Source organism: Erythrolamprus reginae, chromosome 7 (genome assembly GCF_031021105.1).
Source record: "Erythrolamprus reginae isolate rEryReg1 chromosome 7, rEryReg1.hap1, whole genome shotgun sequence".
NCBI lineage: Eukaryota > Metazoa > Chordata > Lepidosauria > Squamata > Dipsadidae > Erythrolamprus > Erythrolamprus reginae.
This window is the reverse complement of record NC_091956.1, coordinates 52,122,429-52,142,906: the sequence shown is the minus strand read 5'-3', so window position 1 is coordinate 52,142,906 and position 20,478 is coordinate 52,122,429. Positions and strand designations below refer to the sequence as shown.

The following is a 20,478-nucleotide window of genomic DNA, read 5'->3' as shown; positions in this document are numbered from 1 at the left end:
TGGGATGGAAAGGCATTGGCTCGTTGGGTTGCTGCAGCTATGCCCTGCGTATATGCATTGGCCACAATGTCCTGTAAGGTAGGTGCAAAGGCCTGCCAAGCATCAGTATGGTCTCTAAGGCCCGCTGCCGTTGGAGTGAAGGTAGATGAGGGAACATAGTTTGGTGTCTGTAACCCCACCTGAGGCAGTGCCTGGCTATGAGAAGAAGAAGGCCTCTCGGGCCTTGCTGCAGTTGATGGCAATGGAGGAATCTGCCTGTCAGGGGACCAGTCTCTCTCGGTTGCGGTGCCCTGGAGCCCCATGGAAGCAGCAGGTGAAAGAGCAGATGGAGGAAGAGGCTGGAAAGGGCCTATAGTCAGTCCTCCTACGATGGGGGGGGACAAGGCCGCCTCTAAACGCTGCTCTAGGGCCTTGATCTTGCGCTTAGCCTCACGAAGAGAGGAGCTCGATTGAGAAGACTTATTTCTAGGCTTGCTGGCCTTATCCTTCCCTTTGACAGGAGTTTTGACTGCCTGGGCCTGCTCCTCCCCAGTGACAAGCTGATCTGCCATATTTATTTTGATATGGGGCAGCGTACTCACAATCCAATCCACAAAACAATGCACAGCCACAGTCGTTTGCCAGAAATTAGAAGGCTCTCACACACAAGTGATGGCAAGCAGGCAGAGCTGACAGTGAAAAACAGCCTTTTCATAGGCTGTCAGCCGGTCACGTGACTCCCTCGGCTGTCTCTGGGCAGACCTTACAGAACTGATAACCTGGCCAGCTGCCCAGTTCGCGCCTAATTAAAACGGCAAGCGATGCCGTTCGCGCTCCTGGCTTGTTGCCAGCAACAACAACATGGCGGCGTGAGGATTTAGCGCCTCATAGGGCGAGCGCACCCCTGGCAAGCCGGGAAACATCTCTGCCGCCGCCATCCAACTCTCTGCAAGCTGCTCGGCGATTCCGAAGCCTCCGCTTGCCGCTCGCTATTGCGAGCGCTCGAACAGCTGTTCGGTGGCTTCTAATGGCCGCCGCGGCTTTCCCCCCCCCCCCCGGCGTCCTTTGTCTCTCGCCGCCCCCGACAATGGGGAGGGGCGGACCCCCCCCATCTGGGGTGATATGGGCTTATTAGACCACCAGGTCATGTTAATAATCGTAATTATAGCCCCGTTGCTCCTCGGTGGGCAGTACCCGCTGAGAGAAGAGGCCCCAAAAGGAGAAAAGGTGGGGGTGGTGCCCGCGGAGGGCAGAGACCCCATCAGAAACAGGAACCTATTAAAGGAGAAAAAGGGAAAAAAATTACAAGGTTCACATACATTTATTAACATTAAAATACATTACATACTCAACCTAAAGGGAGAGAAAAAACTCATGTCCTTAACCTCGACTGAGTTTTTTAAAACTGGATACTTGGGGCAGCAAGGGGGCGGTACCTAATTATTATGTATTTATGTTAATTTAAAACTCAGTCCTACCAATAAGACTTGAGCTAAACCCATGCTGGACTCTCCTTCCAGGAGGCATGGGAGAACCATGGATAGTCTCATCTGTCGACATCATACTTTATTCATTTAATGAAGTGATCAGTAGTGAAGTAAAATCAAGCTAGAATAAAAGTGTTATTTGTCTTTTAAAATGTCTTCCTTATTTTTAATTCCCTTTTGGAAATAGGTCAACAGATATCTGAATAGGTTGCCAGACTGGAAGAATTTATCTTTTTCTTGAAGTTTCAATGCAGCAGGGATGGACTATTAAACCCACATAGATACCTGATTATTTTAACTTCAATAATTAATAGGTAGAAACAGATTGCAAAAAATGTGGGGAAAATGATTTGCAGCTTAAGATCAGATCTTTATACAGATTTGGGGCACAAGCTTCCCTACCTGTGCTGTTAAATGAGCTGTTTGAAACTACAGAATAGGGAAGATATTATCAGCAGCATTGGTCCTCAAGGGATTCTATTCTGCCAATGGCAGCTCACTGGTTTTATGAACATCTTCGTATTATAAAGTTATCCAGTGTCTCTGTCTCAGTGCCCCTATTGTCAGTATATCTTCCTATGAGAGTGAAGATTCATTCTCTGAGGCTTCACTTTCATCCTATACCCGAGTTACAGATATTCACCACTATTTCATATCTCTATATACCAATGACTGCATCTCTAACAATCCATCTGTTAAACTACTGAAGTATGAAAATGATACAACAGTGATCAGACTCATTCGAGACAATGATGAATCCACATATAGACGGGAGATTGAACAACTAACCTTATGGTACGACCGGAACAATCTGGAACTGGATACATTCAAAACCGTAAAAATAGTGGTAGACCTTAGGAGAAAATCGCCCATACTTCCACCTCTTATAATACTAGACAACACATACAGAGACCTTCAAATTCCTAAGTTCAACCATATCTCAAGACCAAAATGATCACCTAACATCAAAAAAGTCATCAAAAAGGCACAACAAAGAATGTTCTTTTTGCACCAACTCAGAAAGCTCTATAATTATCTGGTTCGGTTTTGCAACAAAAACAATTGCTATTAATCTGCCTTTCATTGAGGACCTGTATACTGCATGAGTCAAAAAAGGGCTGTGAAAATATTTACAGACACCACATATCCTGAACACAAACGGCTGCAACTCCTACCCTCAAAATGACACTATAGAGCACTGCACATCAGAACAAGTATGCAAAATGGACACAAGAACAGTTTTCCCCCGAACGCCATCACTCTGCTAAACAAATAATTCCCTCAATACAGTGACACTATTCCCAAGTCTGAACTATTATTAATCTTCTCATCGTTCCCATCACCCATCTCCTCCCACAAATGACTGTATGCAGGCCGTATTGGAACACTCCAGTGAGGGGGGGGAGTGTGCGCATGCATGCGTGCACCCCCTTTGTCTTCCTGCGCATGTGCAGAATGAATCAGCTGCTGCTCAGAGGGTGAGGGGAACAGACAGAATGCCCCTCCGCTGAGCAAAATCCTCCCTCCTCCTTGCGCACTTCTGCACAGGTAAGATGTCGCAGTCCGGAACAAAACGAGGGAGGGGGGCAGGCGGAGCAGCAGCCAATTCGTTTGGGGAGAGCGGTGCCGGACTGGGTAGATTCGGCTGCTGCACATGCACAGAAGCCGAATCTTGCGTGCACGGCGTGTGCATGACGCATGCACAGCCAGCGGTAATGGAGCTGAATGTGCAGCTCCATTTCCGCCCAGTGGAAAGGTGTTCCATGCCATCCCGCCTCTTGCCTACCCTTGACTGTAACTTTGACTGGTTCCTAATATGATTTGATTGGTTATATGTACCCAGGCTATCATTAAGTGTTATACTTTATGATTCTTGTTGAATTTATCTTTTCTTTTATGTGCCTGGAGAATATGTGCATCAGAACAATTCCTTGTGTGTTCAATCACACTTGACCAATAAAGTTCTATTCTATTCTATTCTATTCTTCCTATTGCTGTGATATCCTTTCTAGTACCACCTGTTTTTTTTTTGTTTGCTTGTTTGCTGTTTCACCACAATTTTTAGAATTTCACCCACTTCAAGTACTTTCTCAAGTTTAAACTTCCTGGATCTTTCTTATCTAATCCTACTCCTTAAAGTTTCATATAGAAGTAATGTGCTGAGTTGCTAATAATTTTATTTGTTGACAGTGACCTATCAGCTTATCAGGAAAAATTGCACATGTTCTGAGAAAAATATTGACTGCTAAGGTTCAGAAACTCAGTTCAATCTAGAGAGGAAGAATTGGCTGAGTTTGAATAGCAAGACATATTTACCTGTATTTCTTGAATGTGATATGCTCTGTGAAACACTTTCATTGCGATATTTATCATTAAGTGATTGAGAAGACATTCTAGTTTCAGAATCCAGCAAAGTTTGTTTCTCACAGGTAGCAATGCCTGTAAAGTCACTGGATAAATCGCAGTCCTCAAAGTCTGTGGTGAAAAGATGTACTGGAGAATCTTGAGTAGGGATTGAAAAGCCACCTTCTAAAACCAAAGGTGATTCAGGAGGAGATAATGATGAAAGGGAAGATCTTGAAGAGAATGATGTGACAGATTTAGGAGGTTCAGTTATTTTGGGTGCATGATTTGCTGCCAAAGAACTGGAAGAGTCACTGTATCCCATTTTCTCATGGGAGCTGACCACTTCATTTTCATGAATGGTGGTAATAGGGCCAGAAGGAATATAACCACATTTCTCTTGTAATATGAAATCCAATTTATATTGATAGTCTAAATCTACAGGTTGATCACCTTGGTTGTAGTAGAGGTCTGTAGAGTTTAGAGAATTCAGTGATCCCCTACTGGATGTATTCAGGGACCCTCGACTAGATGCTAAGGATCCCAAGCTGCTCCCTGAAGACACAGATAACGTACTGGCAGAGAGGCTGCAACAAAGAAGCAAAGAGCTGTCATTCTATTCTATCAGCAGTATATTCAGATGATCTCAAATCACAGGCAAAACTCAAAATTTAATCCATGTTAGTCATGAAATTGACAAGTATAATGATATATTTTAAAAGAAACACTTTTCAGGATGTCTGAATGCTACCAAAAAGAAATTTCAAATGACAGAGCATACATGACTTCCTTAGATGGCTCTTAAAAAAAAAAAAAAAAGCAAGCATAAAAAAATAAGTCATATACTGTTTTTTTAATCCCTGATTTTTAAATATATAAATTTTTATATATTTCACAAAATTGTGTGATAATCTCTACTACTTAAAAATATTGCTGTTTACTGTAACAGTTTCATAAGGAAACATTAGAAAGTACAATTAGAACAATAAGAAGTTTTGTTTTTAGCAATACACAACTCCTATCTAAATTTAGATCGTTTTAGATCACTGTGTGAGATACTTTATTTTCCCATTCTGGTATTTTCTACTATGTTTGTGGGTAAAATGTATGAACATTTATTTATTTAGTATATGGCAAATACATGGACGTATAGTGGTTCAAATGTTAATGTCCAGTCCACCATTCAAGAACCATTCAAGTATATGAACAAATAATACATGATACCTAAAGAGAAAGGAATTTTTTTTTTCATATAACATAAATATTTCTGAATTTAAGGAAATACTGCTTTTTTCACTGGTTATTAATCACAGTAAACACTCTCTCAATAAATGGAATCGCATTAGTGTAGTGCTGCCCTTAAAGAAAGATGGCACCATGAAATCAATAAAAAGAACATTAATACAAGCTATTCCTTAGTGATTGTAATTTGCATCTGTGCACAGATTTGCTGAGAATATGAGCATTTGAAGTAAGATTTCTGTTGCTAAGCAGATAATTGTTAAATGAATTTTGCCTCATTTTATTACCTTTCTTTGTGACAGTGTTTCCATGTGCAAAACTAATTGTTACTCATACGAGAAATAGCCATTCACAATTTTCCACCGATGTAGCTTGAATAATAGGGAAAGGGCTACAATAGATCAGTTATATATATTTTTTGCTGGGTAAACAATTTGCAGTTCAGGACTTAGACAATAGATAACCAAGCTTTTAGTAGGAAGACATTTTTGTAAGACAGGCTTCCAAGTTAATATTCCACCTAAATCAAACTATAAAATTCAGAAATACAGTATGCCAACAGTAGTTTTGCACAAACTGTTATTGTTTGTCAAAAATCTGCTGTAAATAAAGTTTCTCACCTTTTAAGCTGGGAATGTAAATGCAGAGTTAGATGACTAGTTTCTTCAAGTTTTTTAACCAATTTATTCTTTCTATCTTCTAATTTTAACCTATAAAATAAAATAATTTGTCTGTAAATATATAAATGCATGTACATTGCAAAGAGAATCTTGCCTTAAAAGCACAATGACAAACAGCTGAAGGCAATTTATTTAAGTCCAACCACATCACAAGTCAAATGGAAATTTTCAGGGCAGCTGAAAGATTATGGTACAGAAGTACACTTGTATTATACCACTAATATGTTTAACTGATTAGTGTTTGTGAATGGCCAATATGTATTCTCTCTTTTGAGGGGTCTAACAATACAGTATTTCAAAATATTTTCATTTTGTTTTCTTTCCCAGATTCGGACCATGAAATGATTCTGGAAATATATTAGCCCTGGCTAATGGGTAAGGATATAATAATTCTCAATTTGCTAAAATTTAACTGATCAAATAACAATTATAGGTGAAAAACAATCTATTTAATCAATGTTGGATTGTGCAAGCCCATTAGCTAATAATCATTTGAAGGTACCCTACATCTATTATGCCTGTGTTTTAGGAAAAATCTCTCTAAGCTTGTTTGTAATTATATTCTTATTTATTCTGGAGGAGCTGGTGAGCTATTAAATTAATTTGCAATGTTTTTAAAGACATGGGCTGATACTGCCAATTCTTGAGAACCATATTTTCAAAGGTACTGTCCTTGTACTCCTATGTGTTAGTTTTTGTTTCACTATCTATCTAGTTCAGTTATATCTATCCTAACAGATAGAAAACTCCCATTTGGATATACAGTGATCCCTCGATTAGCGCGGGGGTTACGTTCCAAGACCTCCCGCGCTAATCGATTTCCGTGTTATAGTGGTGCGGAAGTAAAAAACACCATCTGTGCATGCGCGCCATTTTTTCATGGCCGCACATGCGCAGATGGTGGAGTTTGCGTGTGGGCGGCGGGGAAGACCAAGGGAAGGTTCCTTCGGCCGCCCAACAGCTGATCTGCTCCGCAGCGCGGAAGCAGCAAGGAGCCGAAGATGGGGTTTCCCCGTTGCCCAGGCAAAGGGGAAACCACATCTTCGGCTCCTCGCTGCTGCCGCGCTGCGGAGCGGATCAGGTGTTGGGCGGCTGAAGGAACCTTCCCTTCGTCTTCCCGCCGCCCAGGCAAAGGGGAAATCCCAAGATCGCTTGCCGCTTGCCGCTTGCCATATTGCAGCTTGGAGCCTTGCTTCGCCTCCTTCGCTGCAATACGGCAAGCGGCAAGCGATCTTGGGGTTTCCCCTTTGCCTGGGCGGCGCTGGGGCCATGCGGAACCGCTCATCTAGGGGGGCGTGGACCCGCAAGGTGCCCTCCGCTCTCTCTCTTTCTCTCCCTGTTACCGGTGTGGTATAAGAGAGAGAAAGAGAGAGAAAGGAGGGCGACTTGCCAGTCCACGCCCCCCTGGATGAGCGGCCCCGCATGGCCCCAGCACCGGACTCCGCCGTTGCCTCCGCCCTTGTTCGGCTCTGCAGCTGAGAGGCCACGTCCACCCCCTCCTCGGTGTCCCCGGCACCCAGCGTCCCCACGCCGCCTCCACCTCCCGGTAATGCGCCCAACCTCTGCCTCTCTCTTTCTCTCTCATATACGACGCCGGCAACAGGGAGAGAAAGAGAGAGAGAAATGATAGAAAAAAGTGGAAAAAAAAAGAGAAATAAGAAAATGATTGAAGCAGAGAATGACAGGAAAGAAAGAGAAAGAGACAGAGAAGTGACTCTTGGTGATGACGTATGATGTCATCGGGTGGGAAAAACCGTGGTATAGCAAAAAAAACCGTGGAGTATTTTTTAATTAATATTTTTTGAAAAACCGTGTTGTAGCGTTTCGCACTAATCGAGACCATGCTAATCGAGGGATCACTGTACTGTATATATATATTCAAATCCCAGTAAGGGTGTGACTACCTGATGAAGGCAAAATAAGCTCAAAGTAGATCTATAGTAGTCTCCCTTCCTTTTCATTATCAGCAAAAATATGTTACTTATGGATTATAGTTGTCGGCTATAAAAAAAAAACTTATCTGCCTTGGAATATGACCCCTGGTGGGGCGGGGGGGGGGGGAAGGAGCTGTGATGTTCCTTCAACATAACAGGGTGTCTTGACAAAAAAAATCACACATAACCCTTCCCTGGTGCAGGAAATGAGCCTGTAGCCTAAAGGCTAAGACCTCTGCCTTACAAAGCAAAGGCCCCAGGTTCAAATCCCAGTAGAGGTGTGGCTATATGATGAAGGTAAATAAGCCCAAAATAGATCTATAGTAGTCTCTCTTCCTTTTCATTATCAGCAAAAATATGTTACACACACACAAACACACACACACACACACACAGAGAATATTTATATTTATTTATTTATTTATTTGATTTCTATGCTGCCCTATTTCTTGGACTTAGGGTGGCTCACAACAAAGTAATACATAATATGTAGAAATCTAAAATTTAAAAACATATTCAAAAACAATATCTTAAAAAAACAGTCACTCGTATTCAGACAAACAGACGTAAATTTATTCATCGGCTGGGGCTAGATGTTAGTCTTAGCAGCCCCAAGCTTGTCAGCAAAGATGAGTCTTTACACTCTTACAAAAGGCAGGGAGGGTGTGGGCATTGAGAATCTCTGGAGGGAGTTGATTCCAGAGAACCGGGGTTGCCACAGAGAAGGCTTTTCTGCTAGGCCCCACCAGGTGACATTGTCTAGCTGACGGGACCTGGAGAGGGCCAACTCTGTGGGACTTGACTGGCCACTGGGACACCATGAGGCAGAAAATGGTCCCGTGACTAATTTGGTCCGGTGTCATATAGGGCTTTATAGGTCATAACCAACACTCTGAATTGTGTTCATAAACCAATCAGCAGCCAATGCAGCTCTGGAGTGCTGGAGAGACGTGAGTGTATCTTAGGAGTCCCATAACTGCTCATGCAGTTGCATTTTGCACCATCTGAAGTTTCTGAACATTCTTCAAATGTAGCCCCATGTAGAGAGCATTGCAGTAGTCGAATCTCGAGGTGATAAGGACATGAATGACTGTAAGAAGAGACTCCCAGTCCAAATATGGCCACAACTGATGTACCAGGTAAATCTGGGTGAACGTCCCCCTTGCCACAGCCAAGAGATGATATTCTAAGCTCAGCTGTGGATTGAGGAGGATGCCCAAGTTGCGGACCCTCTCTGAGTGGGGCAAAAACTTCCCCCCCCCCAGGATAATGGATGGACAGATGGGATTGTCCTTGGGAGGCAGAAACCATAGCCACTCCTTCTTGTCGGGGTTGAGTCTGAGCCTATTAATGCTCATCCAAACCCTCACAGCTTCCAGACACCAGCACATTACTTCCACTGCTTCACTGAGTTGACATGAGGTGAAGATGTAAAGCTGAGTATCATCAGCATACTGATGATAACACATCCTGTGCTGTCGGAGGATCTCACCCAGTGGTTTCATGTAGATATTAAACAGCAGGGGTGAGAGGATCAACCCCTGAGGAACCCCACAAGGGAAGGATCTAGGAGTCGACCTCTGGCCTCTTGCCAACACCGACTGCCACCGACCATAGAAGTAGGAGGTGAACTCCCATAAAACGGTACCTCACACTCCCCTCCACTCCCTCCAGCAGAAGGATACCATGGACGATGGTATCGAAACCCTCAGAGAGGTCAAAAAGCATCAGGATAGTGACCCCTATCCCAGGCCCGCCAGAAATCATCTCTCAGCATGACCAAAGCAGTTTCAGTTCTGTAGCTGGGCTTGAAACCAGATATCGTCCAACCTGCCGCTCTCATGGCCAGAATATAGCAACATTAAGTGAGACTATACCATGTGGTGGGAAATTCAGTTTTCTACGAAACGTATGATATATTATTGCATCCAGGTCTTTTTTTCAAACTTTATTAGGCCAGTTCTTTAATTGCAATGATATATTGAGACACATCACCCACTTGATATATTTTTGTTTTGTTCAGAAACCTGGACCAAAATATTTTCAAATATAGGTGTCTTATTTCCTAATGCAGCTGCACTGAATGAAGAAGTTATGCTACACGTAGGACTATAAAAAGCTTAATGGCAGCTCTTGAATGAAAAAAAGGAAGAAAAAACTTTCCACCTTCTGCCTATAAAGAAATGAGCTTTCCAATTTCCATTTGAAGAGAACATAATTGCCAAATAATTAAAATATGGCACTTGCTCAAGTCTCTTCCTATTAATAATCCACTTTAAGCTTTGGAGTCTTTTTCCAAATACCAACATCTTTGTTTTAATAGTTCATCTCAGCTGCACATTCTAGTATTTCCTGTAGAAGTGCATGGGTTGAAATGTCCTAGTTAATCTTATATGTAATAATAATACAATCACAGCATCATCTACATATAAAACTACATACATCCAGTGAAGGGCCACACTTGCCTTTTCCTACTAGATCAGTCCTGGAGGTCAGATATGGCATCAACCGCGACCCCAGGGGAGGGGGGGAGGAGTGGCTATTGTAGCCAGGGAGAGCCTTTGCCTGCGTAGACTCATTGCTCTGGAAATAGCGGGTTGCGAGTCTCTCTTGATGAAATTGGACTTAGGAGTTCAGGTGGGCTTATTTCTCACGTACCTGCCTCCCAGCTGCGTGTCAAAAGCCCTGCCTGTGCTACTCGAGGAGGTAGCCGGGTTGGCGGTAGAGTTCCCCAGACTCATTGTCTTGGGGGACTTCAATCTGCCATCACTCGGCGAAACCTCTGGGTTGGCACAGGAGTTCATGGCCACCATGACAGCCGTGGACCTGACTCAAGTAGTTCAGGGTCCGACTCACGAGGGAGGGCACGCACCTGACATGGTATTCCTTTCCGAGCAATTGAGTAATGGTCTGAGACTAAGGGGCTTAGAAGTGTTGCCTTTGTCATGGTCAGACCATTTTCTACTACGGCTTGACTTCCTGGCTCCAATCCTCCCCCGCAGGGAGGCGGAACCAATGAAGATGTTCCGCCCCAGGCGCCTGATGGACCCAGAGGGCTTTCAGACGGCGCTTGGGGTTATTCCAGAGGCACTCGTCCACAGTTCGGCGGAGTCTCTCGCGGAGGCCTGGAACAGGGCTGCAGCGGGGGCTCTTGACCGGATTGCGCCTTTGCGAACTCTCCGTGGCGCTAGACCCCGTAGAGCCCCATGGTTCAACGAGGAGCTCCGGGAGTTGAAACGCCAAAAGAGACGTCTAGAGAAGCGATGGAGGAAGAGTAGGTCTGAATCCGATCGAACACTTGTAAGAGCTTTTATTAAGACTTACAAAGTGGCGCTCAAGGCGGCAAGATGCGCGTACCATGCCGCCTTGATTGCATCAGCGGAATCCCGCCCGGCCGCTCTGTTTAGGGTGACCCGCTCCCTTCTCAATCAGGGGGGAGTTGGGGAGCCCTTACAGAGTAGTGCCGAGGATTTTAACACATTTTTCGCTGATAAAGTCGCTCGGATCCGGGCCGATCTCGACTCCAATTGTATAACAGTCGACTGACAATGAGTCAGTCGAGGTGACTGGGGCACGTACTTGTCCACCTGTCTGGGAAGAGTTTGATCTGGTGACACCTGATGAAGTGGACAAGGCCATTGGAGCTGTGAGTTCCGCCACCTGTTTACTGGATCCGTGTCCCTCCTGGTTGGTTTCGGCCAGCAGGGAGGTGACACGGAGCTGGGCCCAGGAGATTACCAACACCTCCTTGGGGAGGGGAGTTTTTCCATCTCTCTATAAAGAAGCGCTCGTGCGCCCCCTCCTCAAGAAGCCCTCCCTGGACCCAGCTGTGCTTAACAACTATCGTCCAGTCTCCAACCTTCCCTTTATGGGGAAGGTTGTCGAGAAGGTGGTGGCGCTCCAGCTCCAGCGGTCCTTGGAAGAAGCCGATTATCTAGGTCCCCGGCAGTCGGGTTTCAGGCCCGGTTACAGCACGGAAACCGCTTTGGTCGCGTTGATGGATGATCTCTGGCGGGCCCGGGACAGGGGTTTATCCTCTGTCCTGGTGCTCCTTGACCTCTCAGCGGCTTTCGATACCATCGACCATGGTATCCTTCTGCACCGGTTGGAGGGGTTGGGGGTGGGAGGCACTGTGCTTCAGTGGTTCTCCTCCTACCTCTCTGGCCGGTCGCAGTCGGTGTTAGTGGGGGGCCAGAGGTCGACTCCTAGGTTTCTCCCTTGTGGGGTGCCTCAGGGGTCGGTCCTCTCCCCCCTGCTATTCAACATCTACATGAAACCGCTGGGCGAGATCATCCAAGGACATGGGGTGAGGTATCATCAATATGCGGATGATACCCAGCTCTACATCTCCACCCCATGCCCAGTCAACGAAGCGGTGGAAGTGATGTGCCGGTGCCTGGAGGCTGTTGGGGCCTGGATGGGTGTCAACAGACTCAAGCTCAACCCGGATAAGACGGAGTGGCTGTGGGTTTTGCCTCCCAAGGACAATTCCATCTGTCCGTCCATTACCCTGGGGGGGGAATTATTGACCCCCTCAGAGAGGGTCCGCAACTTGGGCGTCCTCCTCGATCCACAGCTCACATTAGAAAAACATCTCTCAGCTGTGGCGAGGGGGGCGTTTGCCCAGGTTCGCCTGGTGCACCAGTTGCGGCCCTATCTGGACCGGGACTCACTGCTCACAGTCACTCATGCCCTCATCACCTCGAGGTTCGACTACTGTAATGCTCTCTACATGGGGCTACCTTTGAAAAGTGTTCGGAAACTTCAGATCATGCAGAATGCAGCTGCGAGAGCAGTCATGGGCTTACCTAGGTATGCCCATGTTTCTCCATCACTCCGCAGTCTGCATTGGCTGCCGATCAATTTCCGGTCACAATTCAAAGTGTTGGTTATGACCTTTAAAGACCTTCATGGCACTGGACCAGAATATCTCCGAGACCGCCTACTGCCGCACGAATCCCAGCGACCAATTAGGTCCCACAGAGTGGGCCTTCTCCGGGTCCCGTCAACTAAACAATGTCGGTTGGCGGGCCCCAGGGGAAGAGCCTTCTCTGTGGCGGCACCGGCCCTATGGAACCAACTCCCCCCGGAGATTAGGATTGCCCCTACTCTTCCTGCCTTCCGTAAACTCCTTAAAACCCACCTTTGTCGTCAGGCATGGGGGAATTGAAACATCTCCCCCTGGGCATGTTTAATTTATATATGGTATGCGTGTGTGTATGTCTGTTAGTATATGGGGTCTTTTAAACCTTTAAACATTTTAAAAACTGTTGGATTATTTATGATTTGTTGTTACATGTTGTGAGCCGCCCCGAGTCTTCGGAGAGGGGCGGCATACAAATCGAATAAATAAATAAATAAATAAATAAATAAATAAAGGTCGGCGCAGCATGCACAACCCCGCATGAGATTTTGCTTCTGCGCATGTGCAGAAGCAAAGAAATCACTGAAATCTCACATGTGAGCAAAATCTTACACAAGGGTGCATGGGGGTGCACGTGCGCATGGCGGAGATGCACAGATGTGCATGCATCGCCGTTTCCACTACTGTTTCCCAGGTAAACCAAGGGCAGCCCAATACTGCATACACCTATCTAAAATACTTAGAATATTAAATTCTGCTTTTGATAAATAGTTGACCATGGAATTTATGTAATAATTAAATAGAGTTGGATGGTATTAATAATTGTAATAACTGAAAAAAGGGCTGTACCAAGGTTCCAAATAGCATCCAAGAATTAAACCAGAGTCTGATGCATGGCCTTCCTCAAAGTTCCGATTTATTAACAGGGCCATGTTAGTAACATCTTGGTGAAATCTGAATTTGAAGTCCCATGGGTTTCTGCACCCAGTTTCAAGTTCATCCCCAGTTCCCACAGCCACAAGTTCATCACATGGTCCACTCTGGTTTTGCCAACATGTCCGAGCCTCCCATCAACTTCCAGGCAAGTGCTGAACAAAGGATGACCTTGAATATCTGGAAATAATTTGTTATGGCTAGTACTCATGCAACCGCCCCCCCAAATTCCCACAGTCCTATTATATTATACTCTACATTCTATTATGAGGCAGGCCAAAGTCTCCCACTCAAACAATGGCTTTGGCCGGACAGGCTGAAGATAAAATTGAATGGTAGAAACACCATCAAAATCACCAATGACTGGGCCATACATGTAATATGATACACAAAGTAGAACAGGTAGTTAGACTGCAAAAAAGAAAGAAAGAAAGAAAGAAAATTCATGACTATTCAATATGTACTACATCCCTGCAATGATATACTGTAGATAGATTATACCTGCCCACAGAAATGAAGCAGAAGTTTACATCAAGCCAAACAAACTGTCAAAGAAGAAAAAAATGCACAGGCTGACTATGTCAACTACAACCAAGAACAAGCACTGATGCAATTAGAAATTATTGAATGTGCAGGAAATGAAATATGAACCTCTAAATAATGTTTATAAAGCCGACAAGGAAAAGCATTACATGGTCAATTTCTACAAGCGACTGAGAGGAAAGTAGATAAAGATAAAACCTGGCAATGGCTTTCAATTGGAACAATTAAAAAACAAACAAACCCCTTGAAGGCTGGATTTTGGCTGCTCAAGAGTAAGCTATTCAAACTGATGTAATTAAGGCCAGAACTGAAGAACCATGAAAATCAAAGAACAAATAGTGCCAAGAAGCAGGACAAATAGTAGACCATATAATCCAGCTCTTGCAAAAGATTACACAAACTGATTATAAACAATACATAACATATTCACCAAAATGATTCATTAGAACACCTGTAAAGATCATCATGCACTAGGAGTAAAAAACTGGAATAATATAATCGGAAAAGTAATTTGAAAATGAGAAGGTCAAACTATTGTGGGATTTCTGAATTCAGTCTTGACTCATAATACTCAGATCTAATCGTGACTGAAGAGAAGAACGCATTGAAAATTGATGTGGCAACCAGGGAATAGTATGAGCCATGGAGGCAGAATGATTAGAATACAGTATTGCAGGAAAATACTGCCCAGTGTCTAGAGTTTGATTCTGATGTCTTCAAGGTTCACTCGGCCTTTCATCCTTCCAAGGTCGGTAAAATGAGGATCCAGATTGTTGAGCACAATATACTGATGTTAAAAACAGCTCAGCAAGCGTTATAAAGCTCTATGGAATTGTATACAAATCTAAATGCTATTGCTATTAAAAAGGAAAACAAAGAATTTAAAAAAACATCACAAAACATCAAGTTCTGAAAACTGAAATTGAAACAATATGGCCTAAATTGGCCATGGTTGTCCCATACTGACACAAAGAGTGCCAATACCAAAAATTCTTGGATAGTACTTAGAAAATATACACATTGACAAAATGTCCATCTGTTAATTGTAAAAGCCGTATTGCTTGGATCTGCACATATACTATGCTAATACATTATGACATTCTAGGTTCTTGGGACAAACTCAATGCGTATGAACGCCAACACCAGCTAAGAACTGGCAGCTATGACTTCACATATTTGTAAACAGATAATAATACTAGCAGCACTTTCCCATCTTCTTTCAGCAAAGCCCCAGAAGGAGTTTGGAAGCTGTTGTTTTCATTTTATTTCTAACTTCCTCTTTTGCTGCCACAAACGAACAAACCAGAGATTAACCTAAACAAAATAATTAGTAAAATCTGAAGTTAGATTTTCTCATATAAAATATTTTAGTAGTATTTCTGGATTTCAGAGAAGCCAATGTTGCACAGGTCTGACGCTTTCTTCCGAACAGGAATAGATTTCATTGTTAACTTAAATTTAACAAGCATTTTTACCTTTCCATTCTAATGTCTATATATCATAAAAAGCAGTCTGTAACACTTGAGAGGCTGGGTCGACAATAGTTGCCAAATGAAGGTATATTCAAGACTGAACTGAACATGATTGAAGGGTACAATTTGTCTGAAAGGGACTGAAGAAGTAGAAAGGGAGGATATATCTACATCTATAGAGAATATTTAGATTACAAGATATTATAAAGATCTATTGTTGCTCATTCAATCAAGAGAAGATGAAGCTGCTACTTTTCAAAATAAGTAGATCTTGAATCAAGATAAAATGAAGATGCTACTTTTAAAAATAAGCAAATCTTCAAAGAGACATGGAATTGTAAAGATAGATAACTTTAATTATATTAACATCTATTTGGAAAGAAAGTCTCTCATACATCCCAGCGACCAGTTAGGTCCCACAGAGGTGGCCTTCTCCGGGTCCCGTCGACTAAGCAATGTCGTCTGGCGGGACCCAAGGGAAAAGCCTTCTCTGTGGCGACCCCGACCCTCTGGAACCAGCTCCCTCCAGAGATTAGGATTGCCTCCACGCTCCTTGCCTTTTGCAAACTTCTTAAAACCCACCTCTGCCATCAGGCATGGGGGAATTGAGATATCTCCCCCTGGCCTATATAATTTGTGCATGGTATGTTGTGTTTTTTTAAAAATAAGGGGTTTTTAGAGACTTTTTAATATTAGATTTGTGATACATTGTTTTTATTGTTGTTATGAGCTGCCCCGAGTCTATGGAGAGGGACGGCATATAAATCTAATAAATGAATGAATGAATGAATGAATGAATGTCCTTTTTGGAAAATTCCTACCTATTTTTCTGATAATTTCTTTCTTGAAAAAGTAGAGAAGGTATAAAACAATCAGCAACCCTTTATCTTATATTAAATAACACGCAAGACTTAATCAAGGAAGTCACAGTAGCACTGACACTGAGGGCAAATGAAAATTTAATTCACAAATTCTGATCATTAGAAAAACTAGAGCTAAATATAGTCAAAAATATATCTTGGATATCAAAACACAGATTTTGATACACTTGAGCAATGAAAATTGTATACTATATGTAATGTTAACAGAAAAAGAACCTGAAGGTAAATGAGAACTCTTGAGCAAGGTCACACTACAGTAGACATATATACAGTAAAAAAATAATTCCAATGAGGGGAGAAAACAAAACAAGAAAAAACAACAAGGCAGTTGCTTGTGTTGTTTTCTTTTCAAGGTTTGGTGAATACATGGCAAATTAATCAATGCTAGGACAGCCTTGTCTTGGTGTCTGGAGGTGTTGAGATCTGGATGGGGAGCAACAGGTTAAAACTGAGCCTGGCAGAAGGAATTTTTGCTACAGGGCTGCTTGGCTCTTGGGAATTATCAACTTTGGCCATGGAGGGGATTGCACTGCTCCAGGCAGACAAAGTGCATAATTTGAGGATTCTCTTGGACTTATGACACTTGCTCGATGAATCAGTGACATTTGTGGCAAGGTGGATCTTTGCACAACTCTGTGTGAGCCAGTTTTGCCCATTCTTGCACTTCTCACTTTCATCCATGCCCTGCTCACTTCTCATTTGGACTATTGTAATGTGTTCTACATGGAACCTGCTAATTTGTGTATGTGTCACTTCTTTTGCAAGAGCTGCATTGATTGCCAATTTGCTTTTGGGTGCAGTTCAAGATGCTGGCTATCATCTTTAAACCCTATATGGCTTAGGCCAGGTTATTTGAAGGACTACCTGTCCCCCATTACATCTACTTGGCCCGTTAGAGCAGGCAAGTAGGTTGTTGTGGTTCCATCTAGTAAGGAAATACATAAAATGGAACCAAGAAAAAGGGCCTTTTCTGTAATGGTTCATCCTTGTGGAACATCATTCTTTCAAGACTGGCCCCTACCTTGTTATTCTTTATGAAAGGCATAAAGACACGTTTTTGTTAGCAGGCTTGTAGATCGCAAATTCCTATAGAACTAATCAAGTGGCTTATTTGTACTTGTTACTATCCTAGGGGAAAGGGTGGAGTTTGGGGGAGGATTCAAATTGTGGCCTTTTATGCCATCAGGAATCACTGTGCATGAGTTGGGCAGCTGTAAAAATCTGACCAATAAACAAAAGAATGCCATATAGCAGAGGTGGAAAGAAAGAAAGATGAAATCATGCTTTTTTTTAAAAAAATCATAAATGATATTCTAAGTGTATTGTAAGGGCAACAATTAAAAAACTACAAAAGCAAAGGTGAATGCCCCTGCCACCCACCATGTTTATTTTCATCTATGCTTGGAAAGCCAAATTTAATAAGGCTGAAATAACACAAAAGCAACTGCCATAGAATCAGCTGTATGAGAATAGGCTAAGCTAAGCTAATACTTAGTTTCAATTGTTCTTTTTCTCAAATATTTGCTTTTTTCACCCAAAAATGAACTCTATTTAATTATTAGCCACTGAGTGAAAAACCTATGTCAATAGATTTAAAGCCATCAAGTTCTGTATGCATTATGTGCAAATAAGAGTTCGGGAAGACATATGTTCCTTTTTCAAGACTAATTCTTACCTGCCATAAATTATTTGTGACACTTTTGTTAAAACATTTAACTTGTTAACTTTAAGATTTATTCATTTTTGTAACAATTTTACATATACATAAACACCCCCACATCCACCCACCAGATTATCCTTTTGCTGCTGAAAAAAATCTAAATAAAATAGATGTTATCTTGAGGTTGGTGTTTTGGTGTTGTTTTTTTCTTGTTGGTGTCTTCAGGTCAGCTTTGACTCCTGTTGACTGCCAGGACATGTCTCTGCAGTTGTTTTGGCAAGATTTCAGAAGAAATTTGTTGTTTCCTTTGTCACTAAGAGAAAGTAACTAACACAAAGTCATCCAGATGTCTTTGTGTCTTAAGTGAGACTACAACTCATGGTTTCATGATTTCTAGCCTGGTGCCTTAATCACTACACCAAATTGGCTCTCATCTTAGTTGTAATCTTATCTCAATAGTTGCATTTGGTCAGGGCTAATCTGCTAAGAGCTGAAGATAGAATGTATATGAAGCAGAACAGGTATCTTATTTTGAAAGTTAAAGAAATAAAGTGCAATCTGGATGTTCTATGAAATTCTTCTAGATCAGCTGCAGGTTGGACAAAGTAAATGCTTGGAACAATTTTGTTGCTCCTAGTTTCAATCAAAATAAACCTCTAAAGATTCCAAAAATATTTCATGGTGAGTCGGCACTGCTGAAATACATCACCCCTTCTTTATATACTTACTTATATATACAGCTTCACAGTGCTTTACAGCCTTCTCTAAGCTCTTTACAGAGTCAGCATATTGTCCCCAACAATCTGGATCCTCATTTTATCAAACGTGGAAAGCTGGAAGGCTGAGTCAATCTTGGAACTGCCAAACTACTGATTAGCAGTCAGCAAAAGTAGCCTGCAGTACTGCATTGTAACCACTGTGCCACCACATCTCATAAAGAAGGAAATCCTTCAGAAAGAAAGATACATGAAACTAATATAGTTTATTTTATACAATTTGTTCTTTAGTGGTCTGAAGAATTCTCATTGTGGCATATTCTACTAGACCAATACTTTTGTCCCTCCTTTACCTAAGAGCAGAGCTATTAATACACTGTCCTTGAATGCATCTCACCAACACTTCTACTTCCTGATCATTTTCCTGTACAGTCATACCTCGTCTTACGAACCTAATTGGTTCCAGGGGGAGGTTCGTAAGACAAAAGGTTCGTAAGACGAAACATTGTTTCCCATAGGAAACAATGTAAAGTCAATTAATCTGTGCAACCAAAAAAAAAAACCCGCAAAAAAACCGCTGCCGCCCGGCTGTCACCTTTTAAAACAGCCTGGGGGCTTCTCAGCGACCTCCCGAACGCCGAACGCCAAACCCAAACTTCCGGGTTCGGCGTTCGGGAGGCCGCCGAGAAGCCCCCAGGCTGTTTTAAAAGGTGACAGCCGGGCGGCGGGGCTTCCCAGCAGCCTCCGAACGCCGAACTTTTGCCGAACTTCCGGGTTCGGGGTTCAGGAGGTTGCTGGGAAGCCCCCCAGCCCGGCTGTCACCTTTTAAAACAGCCGCGCGGCTTCCCAGCAGCCTCCCGAACGCCGAACGCGGAAGTTCGGCAAAAGTTCGGGGTTCGGGAGGTTGCTGGGAAGCCCCCCAGCCTGGCTGTAACCTTTTAAAACAGCCGGGCGGCTTCCCAGATGTCTCCCGAAGCCGAACGCCAAACCCGAACTTCCGCGTTCGGCGTTTGGAGACAGCTGGGAAGCCGCGCGGCTGTTTTAAAAGGTCACAGCCGGGCTGGGGGGCTTCCCAGCACCCCCCCAAACCCCGAACCCGGAGGTTCGGCAAAAGTTCGGGGTTCAGAGGGGTGCTGGGAAGCCCCCCAGCCCGGCTGTGACCTTTTAAAACAGCCGCGCGGCTTCCCAGCTGTCTCCCGAAGCCGAACGCCAAACCCGAACTTCCGCGTTCGGCATTTGGAGACAGCTGGGAAACCACGCGGCTGTTTTAAAAGGTCACAGTTGGGCTGGGGGGCTTCCCAGCACCCCCCAAACCCGGAAGTTCGGCAAAAGTTTGGGGTTCGGGGGGGTGCTGGGAAGCCCCCCAGCCCGGCTGTGACCTTTTAAAACAGCCGCGCGGCTTCCCAGCTGTCTCCCGAAGCCGAATGCCAAACCCGAACTTCCGCGTTCGGCGTTCGGAGACAGCTGGGAAGCCGCGCGGCTGTTTTAAAAGGTCACAGCCGGGCTGGGGGGCTTCCCAACACCCCCCCGAACCCCGAACCCGGAAGTTTGGCAAAAGTTCGGGGTTCGGGAGGTTGCTGGGAAGCCCCCCAGCCTGGCTGTGACCTTTTAAAACAGCCGCGCGGCTTCCCAGCTGTCTCCCGAAGCCGAACGCCAAACCCGAACTTCTTCGTTCGGCGTTCGGAGACAGCTGGGAAGCCGCGCGGCTGTTTTAAAAGGTCACAGCCGGGCTGGGGGGCTTCCC

The 20,478-nt window shown here is 43.8% G+C and overlaps 1 protein-coding gene across 9 annotated transcripts in view; it reads right to left on the bottom strand.

The window, feature by feature from the left end:
• The window catches only part of WWC2 (WW and C2 domain containing 2), a 203,210-nt gene that overhangs the window by 58,255 nt on the left and 124,477 nt on the right, over window positions 1-20,478 (bottom strand). For 7 of the 9 annotated variants that reach the window (XM_070757482.1, XM_070757484.1, XM_070757485.1 and 4 more), the window contains exons 10-11: window positions 5,672-5,761; window positions 3,783-4,396 (exon numbers count right to left, since the gene is read on the bottom strand). In XM_070757482.1, the coding sequence (XP_070613583.1) occupies window positions 3,783-4,396; window positions 5,672-5,761 (704 nt within the window). The remainder of the gene's footprint in view (window positions 1-3,782; window positions 4,397-5,671; window positions 5,762-20,478) is intronic. The other 2 variants (XM_070757488.1, XM_070757489.1) reach the window with 1 other exon arrangement.